This window comes from Poecilia mexicana, unplaced genomic scaffold, assembly GCF_051168715.1.
Source record: "Poecilia mexicana isolate PSO_F unplaced genomic scaffold, ASM5116871v1 scaffold_9, whole genome shotgun sequence".
Lineage (NCBI taxonomy): Eukaryota > Metazoa > Chordata > Actinopteri > Cyprinodontiformes > Poeciliidae > Poecilia > Poecilia mexicana.
In genome coordinates, this window is record NW_028263378.1 from 16,464,965 (window position 1) to 16,481,922 (window position 16,958).

The window sequence follows — 16,958 nt, forward strand, 5'->3', positions numbered from 1 at the left end:
GCATTATATTGAAAGTAAGGATTTATGTTTTGTTTATCTTGTGAAATGACCTCTCACCTTGATCATGTGTTCCTGAACACAAGCGGGGTCACTACTCCCAAGAATACTGAGCAGTTCATCATCAGAGATAAAGAAAAAACGCGGGAAAGCGTTTCGCTTGGAGTCCAGGTAGTCATTAAGGCTCTTCTGGCACCTCTCTAGACCAAGACTCAAGGCCTGTAGGTCTGTTAGCCGACTGGGGCCCAGGCAGGAATGCTTAATATTTGGAATCTTCTCTGTGTCAGTCATTATCTACAAAGAAATGAAAAAGACATCAATTGGATAAGTCCATTCACAACGTGTTCTGCTTTGATCAAAATATATCAAAGTGTAGCTCACTTCTTTAAACTTCTTGTCAATGTTATCAAACTTCTTAGCTTCTTCAGGTAACTGCGAGCGAATGTCTCCACCAATGAATATGCTCTCCAGGTACATCCACTTCCGCTGCACAACCAGCCATATCTATAAAAACACTTTTCTGTCAGTTTGCCTTTGAATGGACACAGTAAAGACTAATAGAAATTATACATTGCCATAATAAGATATTCATATGCCTTGACTGTTTCACATTTTGTTAACATTAGAACCAAAAGATTTACTGTATTGCACTTAGATTTTATGTGATAGAGCAGGGTATAGGGGGCCGGGCCCTTTGATGCGGGCTGTTAGGCGCCGGTTGGTGCCAGAGTCTGGTCCGCATCGCCAGCAGTAAGTCAGGCTCATTTCTGGTGAGAGTTGGACTCATCCAAGGCTGCCCTTTGTCACCAATTCTGTTCATGACTTTTATGGACAGAATTTCTTGGCGCAGATATCCCTCCCTAAGAGATAGGGCGAGAAGCTGAGTCATCCGGGAGGGACTCAGAGTAGAGCCGCTGCTCCTTCACGTCGAGAGGAGCCAGTTGAGGTGGCTCGGGCATCTGGTCAGGATGCCTACTGGACGCCTCCCTGGTGAGGTGTTCTGGAGCACCGGGAGGAAGCCCAGGGGAAGAAGCAGGACACCCTGGAGGGACTATGTTTCTCAGCTGGTCTGGGAACACCTTGGGGTTCCCATAGAGGAGCTGGCCCAAGTGACCAGGGAGAGGGAAAAGAGGGAAATCCAGGCGGGCGGGATGGATGGATGGATGGATGGATGGATGGATGGAACATTTTCACTTCTTGTTGGCCTGTCACATAAAACCCTAATAAACCATACCATGGTGTGTGCTTATAACATAGAGAAACATAAAAAATAGGAAGAGGGGTTTACCCACCTCTATTGTCTCACTAATGAGAGACAGATCTTTTTCCCACCGCTGTATAATATTAAGGAAAGGCCCAACGAAACGGCTGCCAGCCATACTCTGTAAGTTCATGACATCATTGTCCACATTCAGTAGGATCTCATCTACAGCACCTAGAATGACACCATGCTCCTTGGTGCCTTTGAAATACGTCTGCACGATAAACCTCATATTGTCCCAGGTCTCTGATACTGCCATCACGCCCTAAAAGCATACAAATAAAAAAAAAAAAGCAAAAACATGCAGCATATGATTTGTCCACAATTAATAGTTTCAGTTGTAAACTGATACAGATCAAATTTGAAGTTCAGCTGGATATGTTAAATTGAGGGAAAGGTTACCTTCTCAATACTCAGCTCTTTTACAGCAGAGGTGACAATGTCACCTATCACATTAGCATATTTGTGCAACTCCATAGCAAACATGTTCTGCAGAGTAAAGTTCTCAGGATTCATCTCAAAGCTGGTACCGGTCCTTTCCATTAACTCCTTCCAGTGTCTGAAATATAAAAAACTTGCTCACAACAATTTTTCTGTACAGCCCACAAACGTATTCCCTTCTCAGTTATATTATGAGAATATTCTCATATTCAATAAATTAGAATATGTATTCCCACTGAGGCTCTTTTGTCAGTTTAAATGTGCCTTTTGAAAATAACTACCGTATGTTTAAACAGGGGGCTGCACAGTGGCGCAGTTGGTAGAGCTGTCGCCTTGCAGCAAGAAGGTTCTGGGTTCAATTCCCGGCCCCGGTCTTTCTGCATGGAGTTTGCATGTTCTCCCTGTGCATGCGTGGGTTTTCTCCGGGTTCTCCAGTTTCCTCCCACAGTCCAAAAACATGACTGTCAGGTTAATTGGCCTTTCCAAATTGCCCCTAGGTGTGTGTGTGCATGGTTGTTTGTCCTGTGTGTCTCTGTGTTGCCCTGCGACAGACTGGCGACCTGTCCAGGGTGTACCCCGCCTCTCGCCCGGAACGTGAGCTGGAGATAGGCACCAGCACCCCTCCCGACCCCACTGAGGGACAAGGGTGAAGGAAAATGGATGGATGGATGTTTAAACAGACATTAAAACCACTTTTCACTAAGCCCATAATTCTGTATTAAAAATGTGTTTTTAATTGGTCATATATAACAGTCTAATCTTTAAAGCTGTGTTTTCAGTAGGTGCAAGTGGAAAATTGTTAGAATTACAAGAAATAAACGCTTCAAAACATTAGTCTGTGCGTAACTAACCTACATAATGTATTTTGCTTAGTGAACTTTGTTACTGAAATAACCAAATGTGTCAATAATATATACATTTATTGACCATGACTAAACCTTCTGTGTAAACACAATAATGAAGTATGATGTAATTTAATCATTTAAATGCAAAAACATGGAATCTTGAGCATTCACACTAACCTGTCTCTAAGGGCTTCGTTCTTCAGATCTAGCAAAAGCGGCAGAGATTCTTTGAACTCCTTCATGCATGCGTCTAGATAGAAGGCCACGGGTAAAGACCGCACATCTTTGGGCAGCCTTCTAAATCTTTTGATGAAACCCTCTATGCCGTCCTGTAGCACCTGCATGTCCAAATCGACCCACAACGTCTGAGACCACGTTGCTTTTGCTTTCTAAAAAAAACAAAAAAACAGACCACCTCATGAACAACTTGACAACCTCAAGAACATCCTGCAATTTCAGTTCTTCACTGACAGCAACACTGTCCCACCTTCTGGGCTTCAAAAACACTATATATCTGTCTTAATCCCTGCATTTCTTTCTGAATCTTGGTAGCCTCTGGGTACATGGTGACTGGTAGGTCTAACAGTTTTTCGGCATTGGTGAGCTCAGACCGTTCTGCCTCTATTTTGGCTAAGTCCGCCTCGTATTTAGCCATTATTACTAGTCCTGGAAACAAGAACAGCATAGCATTAAAAAAATAAAAAGAAGAAGAAGGAAACAAACAAAAAAAATATAGAAATTACAAAACCACGAATCATCCAAGCACCTTTATCCAAATTATCTCCCACAGATCCAGGACCGTGACGGCTGAAGCTTTCAGCAAAAATAAGCAGTTCCTCTTTAAATTCTCCAACCTTGTTCTTTGTAATCTTTAAAAGTAACACAGAGAACAGAAAATGCATTCATAGGGTACGAAATAGGTATAACTTTGCAAAGTACAATGCCTGGCAAAAGTATTCATACTTTTGATCTTATCACATTTGATCACCTTACAGCCACAAATTTCGCTGCATTTTACTGAGACAACTCAGCACGAAGCAATGAGTAAATGTGAAGTGGAGCAAAAATTCTACAAGGCTGTTGGAACATTCTGCAAGAACAAAAGTGTAACACTTTTATATTAGGCCTCCTTTACTCTGATACCATAAATAAAGTCCAGAGCAGATGGATAGGGAATAGGGAATTGCTTTAACGTCTTACAGGTCACTGATCACAACCACCAGAAGTAAATGAATGAACATGTTGGACAGAGAGGGCTTTCTTCAGAAAACAGTCTAAGAGGACTACTGGACTTAAAATTTTTGATTGTGTAAAAATTCAATCCCCATGTATAGTTGTTCTTGCTCTCTATAATTAATCACTAGTTTTGTTGAGCTCCAAACATTTCTTTTGGATTTATAAGTTTGTTACTGGCTATGTAATGTTAAATAAAATTCAAACTGCATTGAAGGCTTTTGCTGTGATACATCAAAACTTCAAACGGTATGAATACATTTGCAGGAAAACTTGTTAAAATTAGATTTTATTTTTGTGTGGCTTGTTTGAGTTTTTCCATGTCTTACATCAGTAAATGACTTTTTGACATCTGCTAGACTGTCATCCACTTCTCTAGCTTCAACAAAAAGATCAGCCCAAATAAGCGAGATTTTGGTAATTAGATCCTGTTCGTCTTCGCCAACCTAGAATGCAAGAGTGACAATACATTTAACAAGTTAAACAATGCAGTTTGTTCAAAAGCAATCAAATATCTGACCCATTACCTTCACGTTGTGCATGGCCAGAGTTCTGTATTTTTCCTGGATATCAAGGATTCTGATTTCCACATCTAAAGACATGGCCCTAATGTCTGAAATGGTGGACAGCACACTCTTCAGGTCATCAAATGTCTCAGGGCTTTTCTTCAGCTTCTTGTCAAGTAGCTGTTTTTTTTGCAGACACATATGTTATTAAAAACAAGAATTTTGACCTTGGAACATTGAAGTGTATTGAAAAACGTACCATGAGTTCATCCTTCAAGCTGAAGAGATCCTCTTTAGCAGGCTTATTTAGAAAGCTACTAAGTGAAGTAATCCAGGATTCAGCAAGTTCCAGCATTGTGTTCACCAGTGGTTCCAGGTTCAGATAGATACTGTACTTGGCCTTGAATCGAGGTTCCTGCGTCACCTTTCGCTTGATTTTACTTAGGAACTGTAGCTTATCATCGTACATAGCACAGGATGGGTTCTTTGCCGCAAACGTTTCATTGACAATAGTTCTGTTCTTTTCCCAAAGGGCTCGATAGTATTTCCAGGTGTTTAGGTACCGTTCCATGGAGAGAAGAAGTCGCTTGATGTTTTCAGAAGTTGCTGTAGCAGTCTCTTTTAGCGAGGGGTCAAGCCAGACGTCGCTAAGGAAGGATACCGTCACTAACTCCTCCTCACCGTGTACTGGCTGTGGTGGGCATTCGAGGCAGGTCCCATTCATCCAGCGTGGAAAACGCTTAACATAGAAATATGGCCACAGTTAGAAAAGAAAATTATTTTTCTTTTTTTAATAAAATAGTTAAAAAATTGCGATGACCTTACTTTAGTGCTGTCAATACATTCTCTAATGCATTGCATGATCACCCAGTAGATTTCGTTACTTTGGGGCTGTGACACAATCTTGGGCGCAGACAGCATGGCATCAATTTGAAACAAAGGTCTTCTTCCCATGAGCGCCACGTCGAACTCCTTAATACTCCTTAAAGCAAAGTCAATATGAAAGACAGGACAGACAGAACTGTGGGTTCTAAAAGGAGAGTAAGACTTTTAACAAAAGATAATTCAAGTGATTACCTCACCACCATCTTTACTATAGAGTCAAACACTTTGCGCTCCCAGTAAGTGTAGTAATTTGCCATGGATTTGGCTTTTCCGCTGCTGGTTCCCAGGATCAAATGTTCAGTCTTAGTGATGAGGAAACCAATGTCAGTGTATTTACTAACAGGTAAAGCCAAGGTCTTGACCCGCTCGAGCTCAATGCGTCTGCAGAACTCCTTGAGACCTTTGAAACAGAGTACACTGTATACAATTTTTTTGTTCGCAAAAAGCCTTATTTGGACAGCAAATAAATAAAATACTTCTACCTGGTACATCACTTGATGACTCTGGTACTGGAAATCTTAGTATGTTGGACATCATTATTAAGTGTAACTTGGATTCTATTTCCTTCTCGTTGTTCAAAATCTGCTTGACCAGAGATTCAAATTTAGAGAGGTTCAGTAAACCTTCGTTGATGAAGTCCTGTATACCTGAAAGCAAACACATATCATGCATAAACGTTTCCCCAATGTGGAAATATCATCTTTCACATATGTAATCACTGACCACTTATTCAGATGCACTTGTTTAATTGCTTGTTCACAGAAATAGGGAATCTGTCCTTCTCTCAACCTAGGAATTCAGATGTTGTGAAGTTGGCTTGCTGAAGTTCAAACTAAGCGCCAGATTGAGTGCAAAAAGGAAATTAAGGCATTTGGAATTTTTCTGCAGGCTTACAAAAACTGGAGCGTGCCAGAAAAGTTGCCTCTTCAGTGAGTATTCAGATAGTAGGGTCTATGGGGTGGTGCAATGGGGTGGATATTTTCTTGACACCCTGATATGCCTTTAAGAAAGAACATGACCAGGTGCAGTGTCACAGATGGAATTTCCAGATTGAAAAAGAAGCAAACAAGTAATGACATTTATTTTTAGTGCTTTTATTCAATCAGTTTTAACTTTGTCATTAGTGTCACAGTTTGATACCTGCTCCCGAAGGAGAGGAACTCACTGAGCCAGCCGGGCAAGCAGTGAGGGTTGCCAGAACAGAGAGAGTTGCAGATGAATTGGCTTTACTTGCAGTGCCTGACCAGTTCCATCTGCAGTGACGATTCTCATCCTTTGTGTGGAGTTTTGGGTGGAGATATTAGGTTCCAAATTTAGGTTGTTTTGTTGTATTGCCATCAATGGCGGTTTTTAAATATTGTCTGAAATGTTACATTTTACTTATTGGCCTTCAACTGAGCAAAAGACCATATATATTTTCACTTGTTCCTAGATTTTGTTGGTCCTTCTCGACATATTCTATCCATTTGCTGAATAACTTTGATAATATATTGATATTCTAGTGTTTTTTATGCATTAGATGGCGATCTCTCTTTGTCTCACACGCACATACACATGCATCCGCTGTCATCGTTTATCCAATGACAGCGGATAAACGGTTTTCCTGTAACAGTACATTTTTTCTTTGCCATGAGCACATTGGGCAGCACATACACTAGGATGACTGATGGCGCTAAGACACTCCTCCTGGACCTGATTGGTTGTTTTTGACCAGGAGAGGTGCATTGTGTCAACAGTAGTACTGGGAAGAGGTGGAGGCGCTTGATCTTTTCACAGATTATCTTTCTCATATTGTACTGTCACAACATTATGCCAGTTTTCACAAATATGTAAAAAAAAAAAAAATTCATGGAAAGATACATAGGCCATCTTTAAGGGCTTTTATTTGAACATGATAATGTTACGATAGATATTCACACTACTCCAAAGATCTCCACAGCACTTAGGGATGTGGTCTATGGTCTGTGCATTCTCATAATGACTGCAATCTGGGTGATGATATCAGGTATGTTCTCTAAGAAATCTTTTCAGTAATTTGCTGACTCAATGCCACAAGCAATTAAAGAGAGTTCTGAATAAACAAAAAAAGAGTCCTGAGTAATAAGAACCAGCACCAAGTAGCTAATAAAGTGGTGGTTTCTGAATTAAAGTACCCAAAGAATTCCAGTTGAGTCGTTTGCATCCATACTGCATCCCTTTTGTGACTTCCTGTATTTGTGGTGCCAGCATAATGACTTGAGACTCGCTCAGAGAGTCCATCACAGAATGGTAGCGATTGACAAGTTTGCTCAGATCGTCCACATACCTAAAATTAAAATCAGCACAGGCGAAGAGGCAGATGTGAGGCAGTGTGGTTTTAGCAATTTGAATAAGATCTGATTCAGTGAGAGCCATCACCTGATGAGACTGCTCTCTAGAAGAGCCACATTTTCAGCCAGCTTGGGCACAAAGAAGCCCAAACCTACAAGGTAGTTTGTTTCAGAAATTATTTCCTTGATTTCTGGAGTAAAGTTTACAATGTATTTCACATTCTTTTTCGGGCTTGATTCAGGTGAATTCGAGTCCTAAAAATGAAAAGCAGGCATTTGTTTTTAGGACTACATTTTAAAATAAAACAAATTAATACTTGCATTAATCTAATAACTATGATGGAGTAGCAAGGCCAAGCTAAGAAAAAAAATGCGATATTACTAGAATAAAGTCATAATATTGATTCAATTCAATTTGGTTTACTTCTATATTTCAATTCACAACAAATGTCGTCTCAAGGAACTTCACAAAAAAATCATTTCATTTCAGTCACACATGCATTCCAGTTGATTCTAGTTATAAAGAGTGCAGTAAGCTCAGATAACTATTCAAAGTCATTTAAAGCTTTCTATCTAAGGAAACCCAGCAGATTGCATCATGTCATTGACTTGCAGCATTCACTCCTCCTGGACAAGCAGCAGAAAATCACTCGCGTTGTGTTGAGGCAATCCCTTATACCGAGCATGAGTGTAGCGACAATGGAGAGGAAAATCTCTCCACTGACAGGAAAAAACCTCCAGCAGAACCTGGCTCAGTGCAAACAGCCATCTCCCATGATTGTCTGTGGATTTACCAAATTACAGTCGTAAAATTATGAGAATGAAGTCATGTTACAAGAATAAAGTTATATTATTATTAGACTAAAGTCATACAAAAATAAACCTGAAATATGAGGATACAATTGCAATATTGCAAAACTAAAGTTGTAATATTACCAGAAGAAAGTCAGAATACTAGGAGAATGAAGCAGTTTTATGAGAACTCCTCTGTAGAAAATAACAAAAGATTAAAATGAGGAATATTGAGCATTTAAAGTTATGCGTTATCAGTTTCACAAATGAGGAAATTCTTGACACTTTAACACATCAGCTTTGAATTGTTATCAGTAGCAGGACATCGAAACAACAGCTGTGTAAATGACTGCATCTATTTCGAAAAAAGAATCACATGGCTGAACTGGTCCCGTCAGGTCTTGATCATGCTGTCAAAGTTTTTTCTCATTAAAACAACTTATGTTCTCGTAGTTTAACTATATTCTTCTGGTAATTTTGCCTCTTTATTCTGCTGATGTAAGGACTTTATTCTAGTAATTAAAAAAAATAATAATAATAAATTAAAATCCTCGTAGTCTGGCCCCAATACTCCGTCATAAATAACATCCCTTACCACCACTTCGGTTTTTTTAGCAACCAACAATTTTTTTTTCATTAGTGACAATAATTTGCCCTCTGTCTCGTCCAGCCAGGACTCGTACTTCATCGTCTCGTAGCCTTTCAGCTCCATTGCCATTTTCTCATACTTGCGCTTTGCCTGAGAGCAACACAGTAGAGGTCACAAAGGATTCCAGTACTTGTTGGCTACCTGAACATTTACAGTGAATCTAAAAAAAATAAAAAATGCATCACCACTGCCGTCTGTTCACTGCTGAGCATTTCTGGAACTTTCAGGAAGGGAAGAATGGTTTTTTTGATGCGGCGGGCAAGAGCTCGAGCCCATCTTATAGCTCCGGCAACAGGAGGCTCATTTTTTGTCAGTTGAGGATGGTCCTTCTCTGCTTCAAAGATTTCACTTATGCTGTCCACCTAGAAAAGGAGCAAAACATGCTTGCTGAGGGTCTATTAAAAATAAAAACAAAAAAGTGATCAAACGCCTACTCGTCCTGAATAGACGAGCCACGCTCCTCTTTTTTTGTTTTTCAGAACTGAATGAAACTACATTTCATAACTGAAAAACAGCATTTAATTCGGTTTGGACTGTATGTGTTAACTGTTCTGCAGTTGAGGCTTTGATGAAAATGACCCTCCGGCGTAGCATTCAAAGCAATCAGCTCCTTACATTGAAAGTACAATACCTCTCTGCAGTACTGGGAGAGGATGTCATCAAATTTCCTCATCAAATGGCTGTTGATGGCTTTTCTAGTGCTGATTTTTTGGAATTTCTGCAGCAACTCAAAGGCAGCGGCCGAGAAGTGCAGAGTGTTAAAAGACATATCGACAAAGTCGATGACCTTTTTGTCGATACACTACAGGAAAAAGAAAAAAAAAAGAATCAGCTTGACAAAATGGAAGCAGCAAACAATATGTGCATTTCCACACAGAATGAAATAGTATTGCAAATTGTTACAATTATTCAGAATTTTCTTAACTGACCTGGATTGTAGTTTCAAAATCTTGAATAATCGCTTTCCAGTTGGCTTTCTTTGACATGCTGAAAGGATTGAAGGTAATATCCTGGAAGGGCAAAACAAGATCATCCACTTCTTTCAGTAACTCGTGAACGCGTCTGTCTCCTTTCAGTTCTGGACCAAAGACGTTGTTGAACTCCTCCAAAACCTAAACCATTCAGAACAATGCTTTTAAAATCAGCATAGTTATACACATAGAGCTTTTGTGGAAAAAAACTTGGGTTTTATTAATGCAAGATTAGGTCAGTTCACTGACCTGAAAAACCCTACCCAGGTCCTGGCAGACCGAAGCCATGTAATCAGATCTTTCAAACAGTCTTATGCGATCAAATTCCCAGCGGGGAATTTGGTTTATTTTTTCAATTTGAGCTCGCACCGCGAAATACGACGACTTCCATTGCTCCAGAACCTGTTTTGCTTCAAGCACTTTGGTCTTGGCCTCTTCTCTCTTCTCTCTGTTCGACACATAATATTTGAGTTAAAATCTAACCAATGTCACAAATAAAGAACATTGATAAAGTACTGATAAATAATAGCATGACAAGTAGAGCAGTTTAACCAGTTCTAAAGCTACAAATTTCAGTTCAATCCAGTTTAATTATATCCAGGAAAATTAGAAGCATATTCTTCTCTGGACATCCTTCAAAAAAAAAAAAAAAAAAAGTTGACCGTATTCAGTTGTACAGTTCAAATCCCTTCTGGCTGAATCCAATTCAACCTGAAGTGATACTTTCACATTCATATTTTACAATCGAAATCAGTTCACAAGAAAGAGACTCTTGTTCTCCCTAGGTTAAGCAGACGAGAAAGAGAGGACACGAACTTGACTATCGAAGTTACAACAACTCCTTGAGCCACTTGCTCACACAACTGCCAGGCGATACGCTCCATCAGAGGGACCATTCTGTCATTGGAGTTATAGTGAAGAGAGATCATCCACATAATCTGCAAGCTCTCCATCAGATCAGGGATGGTCTCCAAGATCAAGGCAAAGTTGGCTCCCGCCGCCAAATTCTGCAAAAGACAGTCATGAGTTTGACAGACGTGAACGAGGTTATGTCACAACTGATACGGACTTCACTGCAAACTGTCTTTGTAAAAATGGTCTACGGGTGTAAGAAATGTTCTATAAGAATGATGTGAAAGTTACATCTTACCATGAAGTGTCTCTCCAGTGTTCTAAGGAAGCGAATGTTATCATGTGACTCGATGTGGTATTTTGTTAGTTCAGCAACCGCTACATTGAAGTTGAGAAGGCAGCCTGCATTTGCTGCCTTCAACACCTGAAAGATCTTCTCCGCCACAGGCTGCCTAAGCTGCTCACTCAGAGCATTAAAGACAGAAGAGCGCTCCTGCCAAAGGTCTATCTCAGCCATAGGTCCCGGTCCCTGTAGGAAGATTAAAAGCGAACGTTCAGATTGATCAGTGGATCACATCATGTTTTTTTTTTTGTTTGTTTTTTAACAAAGCAAGTGAGTCCTTCAAATGCAAATGCTTGGCTTGTCCCAACACTTCTCAGACAGTTTTGGGTTCTAATGAAAAAATAAAAAGCAGAAAAAAGTAATCATTTCCAACCTGTGGTTTTTTGTTCAGCTGTTCCTCAATTACAAAGGTAATTTGAGTCTGCCAGTTCATCACACACCGCTCCAATGCCTCTAACATCTCTGGATTCTTAAGAAGCACATCCACCTCTGGACTCAGGTCAATCTCAGGGAAATGGAGTATAACCTCATCTAGGGAATACATTCCATATGTAGACTCAATGTTATTTCACGAATGGATTTAATGTTAATATAATTTTGTTTTTCCACCTATAATGAAAACTACAAACATAACTAAAAAAAAAGATTGTTTTTGATTACTTGAATAAGTTCGAATATACTACTAAATCTTCGTAGTGCACTGCAAACAAAGCTCTCAGGGGCAATCGTTCAAAATTTTTTTTTACAAAAACACTCTAGGTCCCTTCCACGTCGTACAATAGACCTTCTCAAAAATAACGACTTTTTTTTCCAAGCAGATGGTATTGTGAGGTTTCACAGCTTGAGAATCATGTGGTTTTTAACAATCATGCTCCAAAAAGTTTACTCTGATCTTATACAGGTGCTGGTCATAAAATTAGAATATTGTGATAAAGTTCATTATTTTCCATAATGTCATGATAAAAATTAAATTGTCATATATTTTAGATTCATTGCACACCAACTGAAATATTTCAGGTCTTTTATTGTTTTAATTTTGATGATTTTGGCAAACAGCTCTTGAAAACCCAAAATCCCTGTCTCAAAAAATTAGAATATTATGAAAAGGTTCTCTGAACGAGCAATAAAAATAATCATCTGAATCAACAAAATAACTCTAAACACCTGAAAAAGATTCCTGAGGCCTTTAAAAACTCCCAGCCTGGTTCGTTACTCAAAACCGCAATCATGGGTCAGATTGCTGACCTGACTGCTGTCCAGAAGGCCATCACTTGACATCCTCAAGCAAGAGGGTGAGAAACGGAAAGAAATTTCTGAACGAATCGGCTGTTTGCAGAGTGTTATATCAAAGCACCTCAGTGGGAAGTCAGTAGGAAGGAAAAAGTGTGGCAGAAAACGCTACACAACGAGAAGAGGTGACCGGACCCTGAGGAAGATTGTGGAGAAGGGCCGATTCCAGACCAAATTAAATTTTCATCTCCATAAAACTTTTCAGCAGATGGAAGCATGAAGTGCTCCAAAATCTTCTGATAGCTGCTGCATTGATCCTGCCCTTGATAAAACCCAGTGGACCAACACCAGCAGCTGACATGGCACCCAGACCATCACTGACTGTGGGTACTTGACACTGGACTTCTGGCATTTTGGCATTTCCTTCTCCCCAGTCTTCCTCCAGAGTCTGGCACTTTGATTTCCGAATGACATGCAAAGTTTGCTTTCATCCGAAAAAAGTACTTTGGACCACTGAACAACAGTGGTCCAAAGTGCTGCTTCTCTGTAGCCCAGGTCAGGCGCTTCTGCCGCTGTTTCTGGTTCAAAAGTGGCTTGACCTTTGACCTGGGGAATGCGGCACATGTAGCCCATTTCCTGCACACGCCTGTGCACAGTGGCTCTGGATGTTTCTACTCCAGACTCAGTCCACTGCTTCCCCTAAGGTCTGGAATCGGCCCTTCTCCACAATCTTCCTCAGGGTCCGGTCACCTCTTCTCGTTGTGCAGCGTTTTCTGCCACACTTTTTCCTTCCTACTGACTTCCCACTGAGGTGCCTTGATATAACACTCTGCAAACAGCCGATTCGTTCAGAAATTTCTTTCCGTTTCTCACCCTCTTGCTTGAGGATGTCAGTGATGGCCTTCTGGACAGCAGTCAGGTCAGCAATCTGACCCATGATTGCGGTTTTGAGTAACGAACCAGGCTGGGAGTTTTTAAAGGCCTCAGGAATCTTTTTCAGGTGTTTAGAGTTACTTTGTTGATTCAGATGATTATTTTTATTGCTCGTTCAGAGAACCTTTTCATAATATTCTAATTTTTTGAGACAGGGATTTTGGGTTTTCATGAGCTGTTTGCCAAAATCATCAAAATTAAAACAATAAAAGACCTGAAATATTTCAGTTGGTGTGCAATGAATCTAAAATATATGACAATTTAATTTTTATCATGACATTATGGAAAATAATGAACTTTATCACAATATTCTAATTTTATGACCAGCACCTGTATATGTCCACACCTGTCATATAGTCAATATCCTCTTTGCTCATTTAGAAATCCGGAAAGCTCTGCCTTTTAAGTTTAAATTCTAACAATGATGTCAAGTCCCAGTCATGAGACAGTTATGTGGCCTAGGGGGACACTGAAGATGTCATATTAGTTCTTCCTGTCAGGTCAGTGAGAGCTCCACGGCATCAGCTGCAGCAGAGTAACTTTGGTTTCTCAGTTAATTCAGACTGCGACATGGAAAAGATGGCATTCTATCCTCCGAGTTGGCAAATTCATAATGTGGAATTTATACTTTTACGACAAATTGAATACAGAGTAAATTATGTTGATTATTTGATTAATGGATTCTATACTAACAAAAAAAGAAATATCCTCATTACGTAATTTTCTTTATCATAATATTCTTCATACCTGAAATTGCTATTGTTGATGGTCAAAAACTGATGGTTTCTGTTCATGACTAGCACTATCAGATTCTTCCTTTATCATCTGTAGGTCAGGTGTAAATTTTAGCATTGGTTCTGAATAAATGTTAATATGGGGAAAAAGTTTTTTCTTTCTATCTGAAACAAAGATGGCTCAGTGGGAGATGAAAAAAAATGTATTCTTTGCAGTTATGTCGATCGTAAGACTAACTGACTTGGAGGCTGCTTGTTTTTTAGCATTAATCTAACTAACACGGCTGACTATTTCTACATCTTTTACCGTTAAAAGATGTGATTAAAACAAACCTTCTATTTGAAGGCGCAGGAGAGTTGAATTGACCACTCCCAAAAACTTGTGTGCTCTGTTGAGCAGTTCATCACGAAGTATCAATTTCCCGCTTGACTTAGACAAACTCTCATCTTCTTTACTTTTGTTTTTTTCTTTCTTGTCACCGTCTTTAGAAATCTTGTCCTGAGGAGGTTTCTCCTTGTGCTGAACACCTGATCCAGTACTGGACATCTGGTGTGCAGTGAGTAGGGGTATGTACATCTGAAGAGAAATTTTGAAATTACGCAAAGTATTTTCAACGATGGATTATGCTCATTTTCATAGGCTAATCATGTTTGCAATTGTCCGATTGGCCACAGATGGAAATACTGCCGTTGCTATCCTAGGCATCAATCCAGCAACTGACCATCATGTTTTATTAAACTTACGTGTACAAGTTTTCTCTGCAGCACTTGCACGGGGTCTCCGTTGTGCATGCCGATGTCAAACAGCCTCGGCATTAGGATGTTGGCCTCTGTCATGTTACGTGGCTCAACAATAGCATCTGTTCAAAATACAAACAGTATTTGAGTATGTTTTCATGCCTCGTGCTTGAACCATTCTGAATACCTTAGCACAAAATGGTCCTCTTACCCTTTGTATTTCTGAGAAAGTAGAAGACCCGAGCTTTCAGAAACTGCTCTAAGTGCTGATTTACAGCTACATGAAGCTCAGTGCGATATACAACTTTTACTTCAGTTGCCTAAAAATATCACATCAGAAATGAGCTTAAAAAAGAATTCAGCCATCATAAAATGTAAAATATTACACTGATGAACACTAATGCACAAATTAGGACTTTACAATAAGCTCTTACGTGGGTTTCCTCATTTGCTTCCTCTGAGTCAGATGGGACCTCTGTTTCACCAGCAACTGTCTGGCCAGGATCTGGGGGGTCTCCATCTTTCGTCTCTGAGGTGTTGTCATCTGTTTTCTCTGAGGTATCTTCATCCGGTTTCTCAGAGGGATCTTCATCAGTTTTCTCTGAGGTAATAGTTAAATTTTTTTTTTAAATCTTGTTTTAACACAAGTTTTCCTTAAAAGCTCAGAACTCAATTTCACTTTGTGAAGTGCAGATGAAACAATCAAGCTTTTGCATTCTACTTGCTGATGTCAATTTGAATGCTTCTTTTTAGGTCAGGTATTTCCTGCTAATTCTGAATGGTGTGGAGAGATTTTTTTTCTAGGGACTATAACATAATAATGTAAATAGCTTTTTTTTTCAATCAGAAGTTTTGAATCAAAAAGAAAATGAAGTTAATCAAAGAATACACAATTATACTTTGTGCGATTTCTATTTATCTCAGAGAAAGGCATTGGTTGATGTATTTACTGGCCAAAAACAGTGGGAATTCTTAGTTCTCATGCATTTAAGAAATCAGAACAAAACTTCTTCTATATTTGCATCATAAATGTCCAGAAAGTTGTGCTTAGAGAAACTGCACAAATGCTGTTCTAAAATAGTCCAACGTTCCTACATTCAAGCTGCTTAGATTTTAATAAGCTAATATTGTCTGGCTAGACTTGAAACATTTGTGAATACTAGATGTCTGACTGAAAAATAAGCAGCTCAGTACGAGAAAAAAGAAGCTTTATCAAATAATACTTACTCAAAGGAGCTTTAATTTCAACTTCTTCCTCTCTAATCGTTTTATAAAATAGAAGAAATGAAGGTGTATCCTCGTCGAAGACTTGGTCCAGAAAGTGAAGAATTTTCATTTCTTCTTCGCCATCTCCACGATTGAGCAGTTCATCGAAACATTCAGGAGAGTTTTTTAAATTAAATCCGGCTGAGACCCTCTCCCGGATCCAATCCACTCGCAAATCCTCGTATCCCATTTTGTTTTTAACGTCATTTATCAACGTTTATTAAGTGAAAATCTTACGGTTCAGATCCAACCGCAGAAGTTTGGTTAACGGCTACCCGTTGCCTTGACAACGGTGCAACAGCTAGATTAGACGGCGGGTTAAGCAGCTCCCAGAGTCAAGACTGAAAGGCTTCAGTTAGCCTGATTTATTAAGACAGGCTTGACTAAAAGCCGACTTACAAAAATCTTCAGTTTTTTATGTGCTCAATCCAACAGCTTACTTTTTTAAAAACTAAATACTCACAACTGTTAAAAAAAAGACCAATGGCTCCTAAATATCTGGGATGTTCAAGCGCAGTTTTCAACAATTATTCAAAAACCAACACTTATTTCGTTCTTGTTATTTCTCTATCTCCAATACGTTAACACTTGGCTCAAATATTAAGCTGTCCGTTATTAACTTAAGTCAACTAAAGTCTACAAGCAACAATGCTGTTACCATGCACTTAGGAAGCAAGCCTAGTGAAGACTAAAAACTCACCACGGAGAAGAAGTGACTTTTAAAGTTTTGTTGTTGGCACCTGGTCTGATTTATTAGGAAACTGCTGAACTACTATGATTTTCACACGCAACCATTTCTTGAGTTTACAGAAGAACGGCCACGAAATAGAGAGAGTTTCTAGTGAGAGTGTTGTGTGGATAAACTGCCTTATTAATGTCACAGAAGACTGTTAGATTGGTTTCAGATAATAACTAATCTAAACCTGTCAGCTAAAAAACCAGGAAAGCAAGGCTGTGATTCACATAGGGTTAA

The 16,958-nt window shown here is 39.4% G+C and overlaps 1 protein-coding gene across 1 annotated transcript in view; it reads right to left on the minus strand.

The window, feature by feature from the left end:
• dnah10 (dynein axonemal heavy chain 10) overlaps positions 1 to 16,899 on the minus strand; it is a 35,782-nt gene extending 18,883 nt beyond the window's left edge. Inside the window, exons 1-28 of the mRNA XM_014987487.2 lie at positions 15,947 to 16,899; positions 15,154 to 15,320; positions 14,931 to 15,039; positions 14,726 to 14,841; positions 14,315 to 14,558; positions 11,458 to 11,615; positions 11,040 to 11,270; positions 10,706 to 10,896; positions 10,139 to 10,337; positions 9,848 to 10,030; positions 9,550 to 9,720; positions 9,104 to 9,280; positions 8,865 to 9,008; positions 7,566 to 7,732; positions 7,322 to 7,473; positions 5,651 to 5,815; positions 5,361 to 5,568; positions 5,109 to 5,265; positions 4,543 to 5,022; positions 4,305 to 4,463; positions 4,107 to 4,223; positions 3,311 to 3,413; positions 3,032 to 3,210; positions 2,722 to 2,933; positions 1,661 to 1,817; positions 1,290 to 1,523; positions 379 to 501; positions 58 to 291 (exon numbers count right to left, since the gene is read on the minus strand). Coding sequence (XP_014842973.2) covers positions 58 to 291; positions 379 to 501; positions 1,290 to 1,523; positions 1,661 to 1,817; positions 2,722 to 2,933; positions 3,032 to 3,210; positions 3,311 to 3,413; positions 4,107 to 4,223; positions 4,305 to 4,463; positions 4,543 to 5,022; positions 5,109 to 5,265; positions 5,361 to 5,568; positions 5,651 to 5,815; positions 7,322 to 7,473; positions 7,566 to 7,732; positions 8,865 to 9,008; positions 9,104 to 9,280; positions 9,550 to 9,720; positions 9,848 to 10,030; positions 10,139 to 10,337; positions 10,706 to 10,896; positions 11,040 to 11,270; positions 11,458 to 11,615; positions 14,315 to 14,558; positions 14,726 to 14,841; positions 14,931 to 15,039; positions 15,154 to 15,320; positions 15,947 to 16,175 — 5,166 coding nt within the window. The 5' untranslated portion in view covers positions 16,176 to 16,899. The remainder of the gene's footprint in view (positions 1 to 57; positions 292 to 378; positions 502 to 1,289; positions 1,524 to 1,660; positions 1,818 to 2,721; positions 2,934 to 3,031; positions 3,211 to 3,310; positions 3,414 to 4,106; positions 4,224 to 4,304; positions 4,464 to 4,542; positions 5,023 to 5,108; positions 5,266 to 5,360; positions 5,569 to 5,650; positions 5,816 to 7,321; positions 7,474 to 7,565; positions 7,733 to 8,864; positions 9,009 to 9,103; positions 9,281 to 9,549; positions 9,721 to 9,847; positions 10,031 to 10,138; positions 10,338 to 10,705; positions 10,897 to 11,039; positions 11,271 to 11,457; positions 11,616 to 14,314; positions 14,559 to 14,725; positions 14,842 to 14,930; positions 15,040 to 15,153; positions 15,321 to 15,946) is intronic.
• Positions 16,900 to 16,958: the final 59 nt, after the last annotated feature.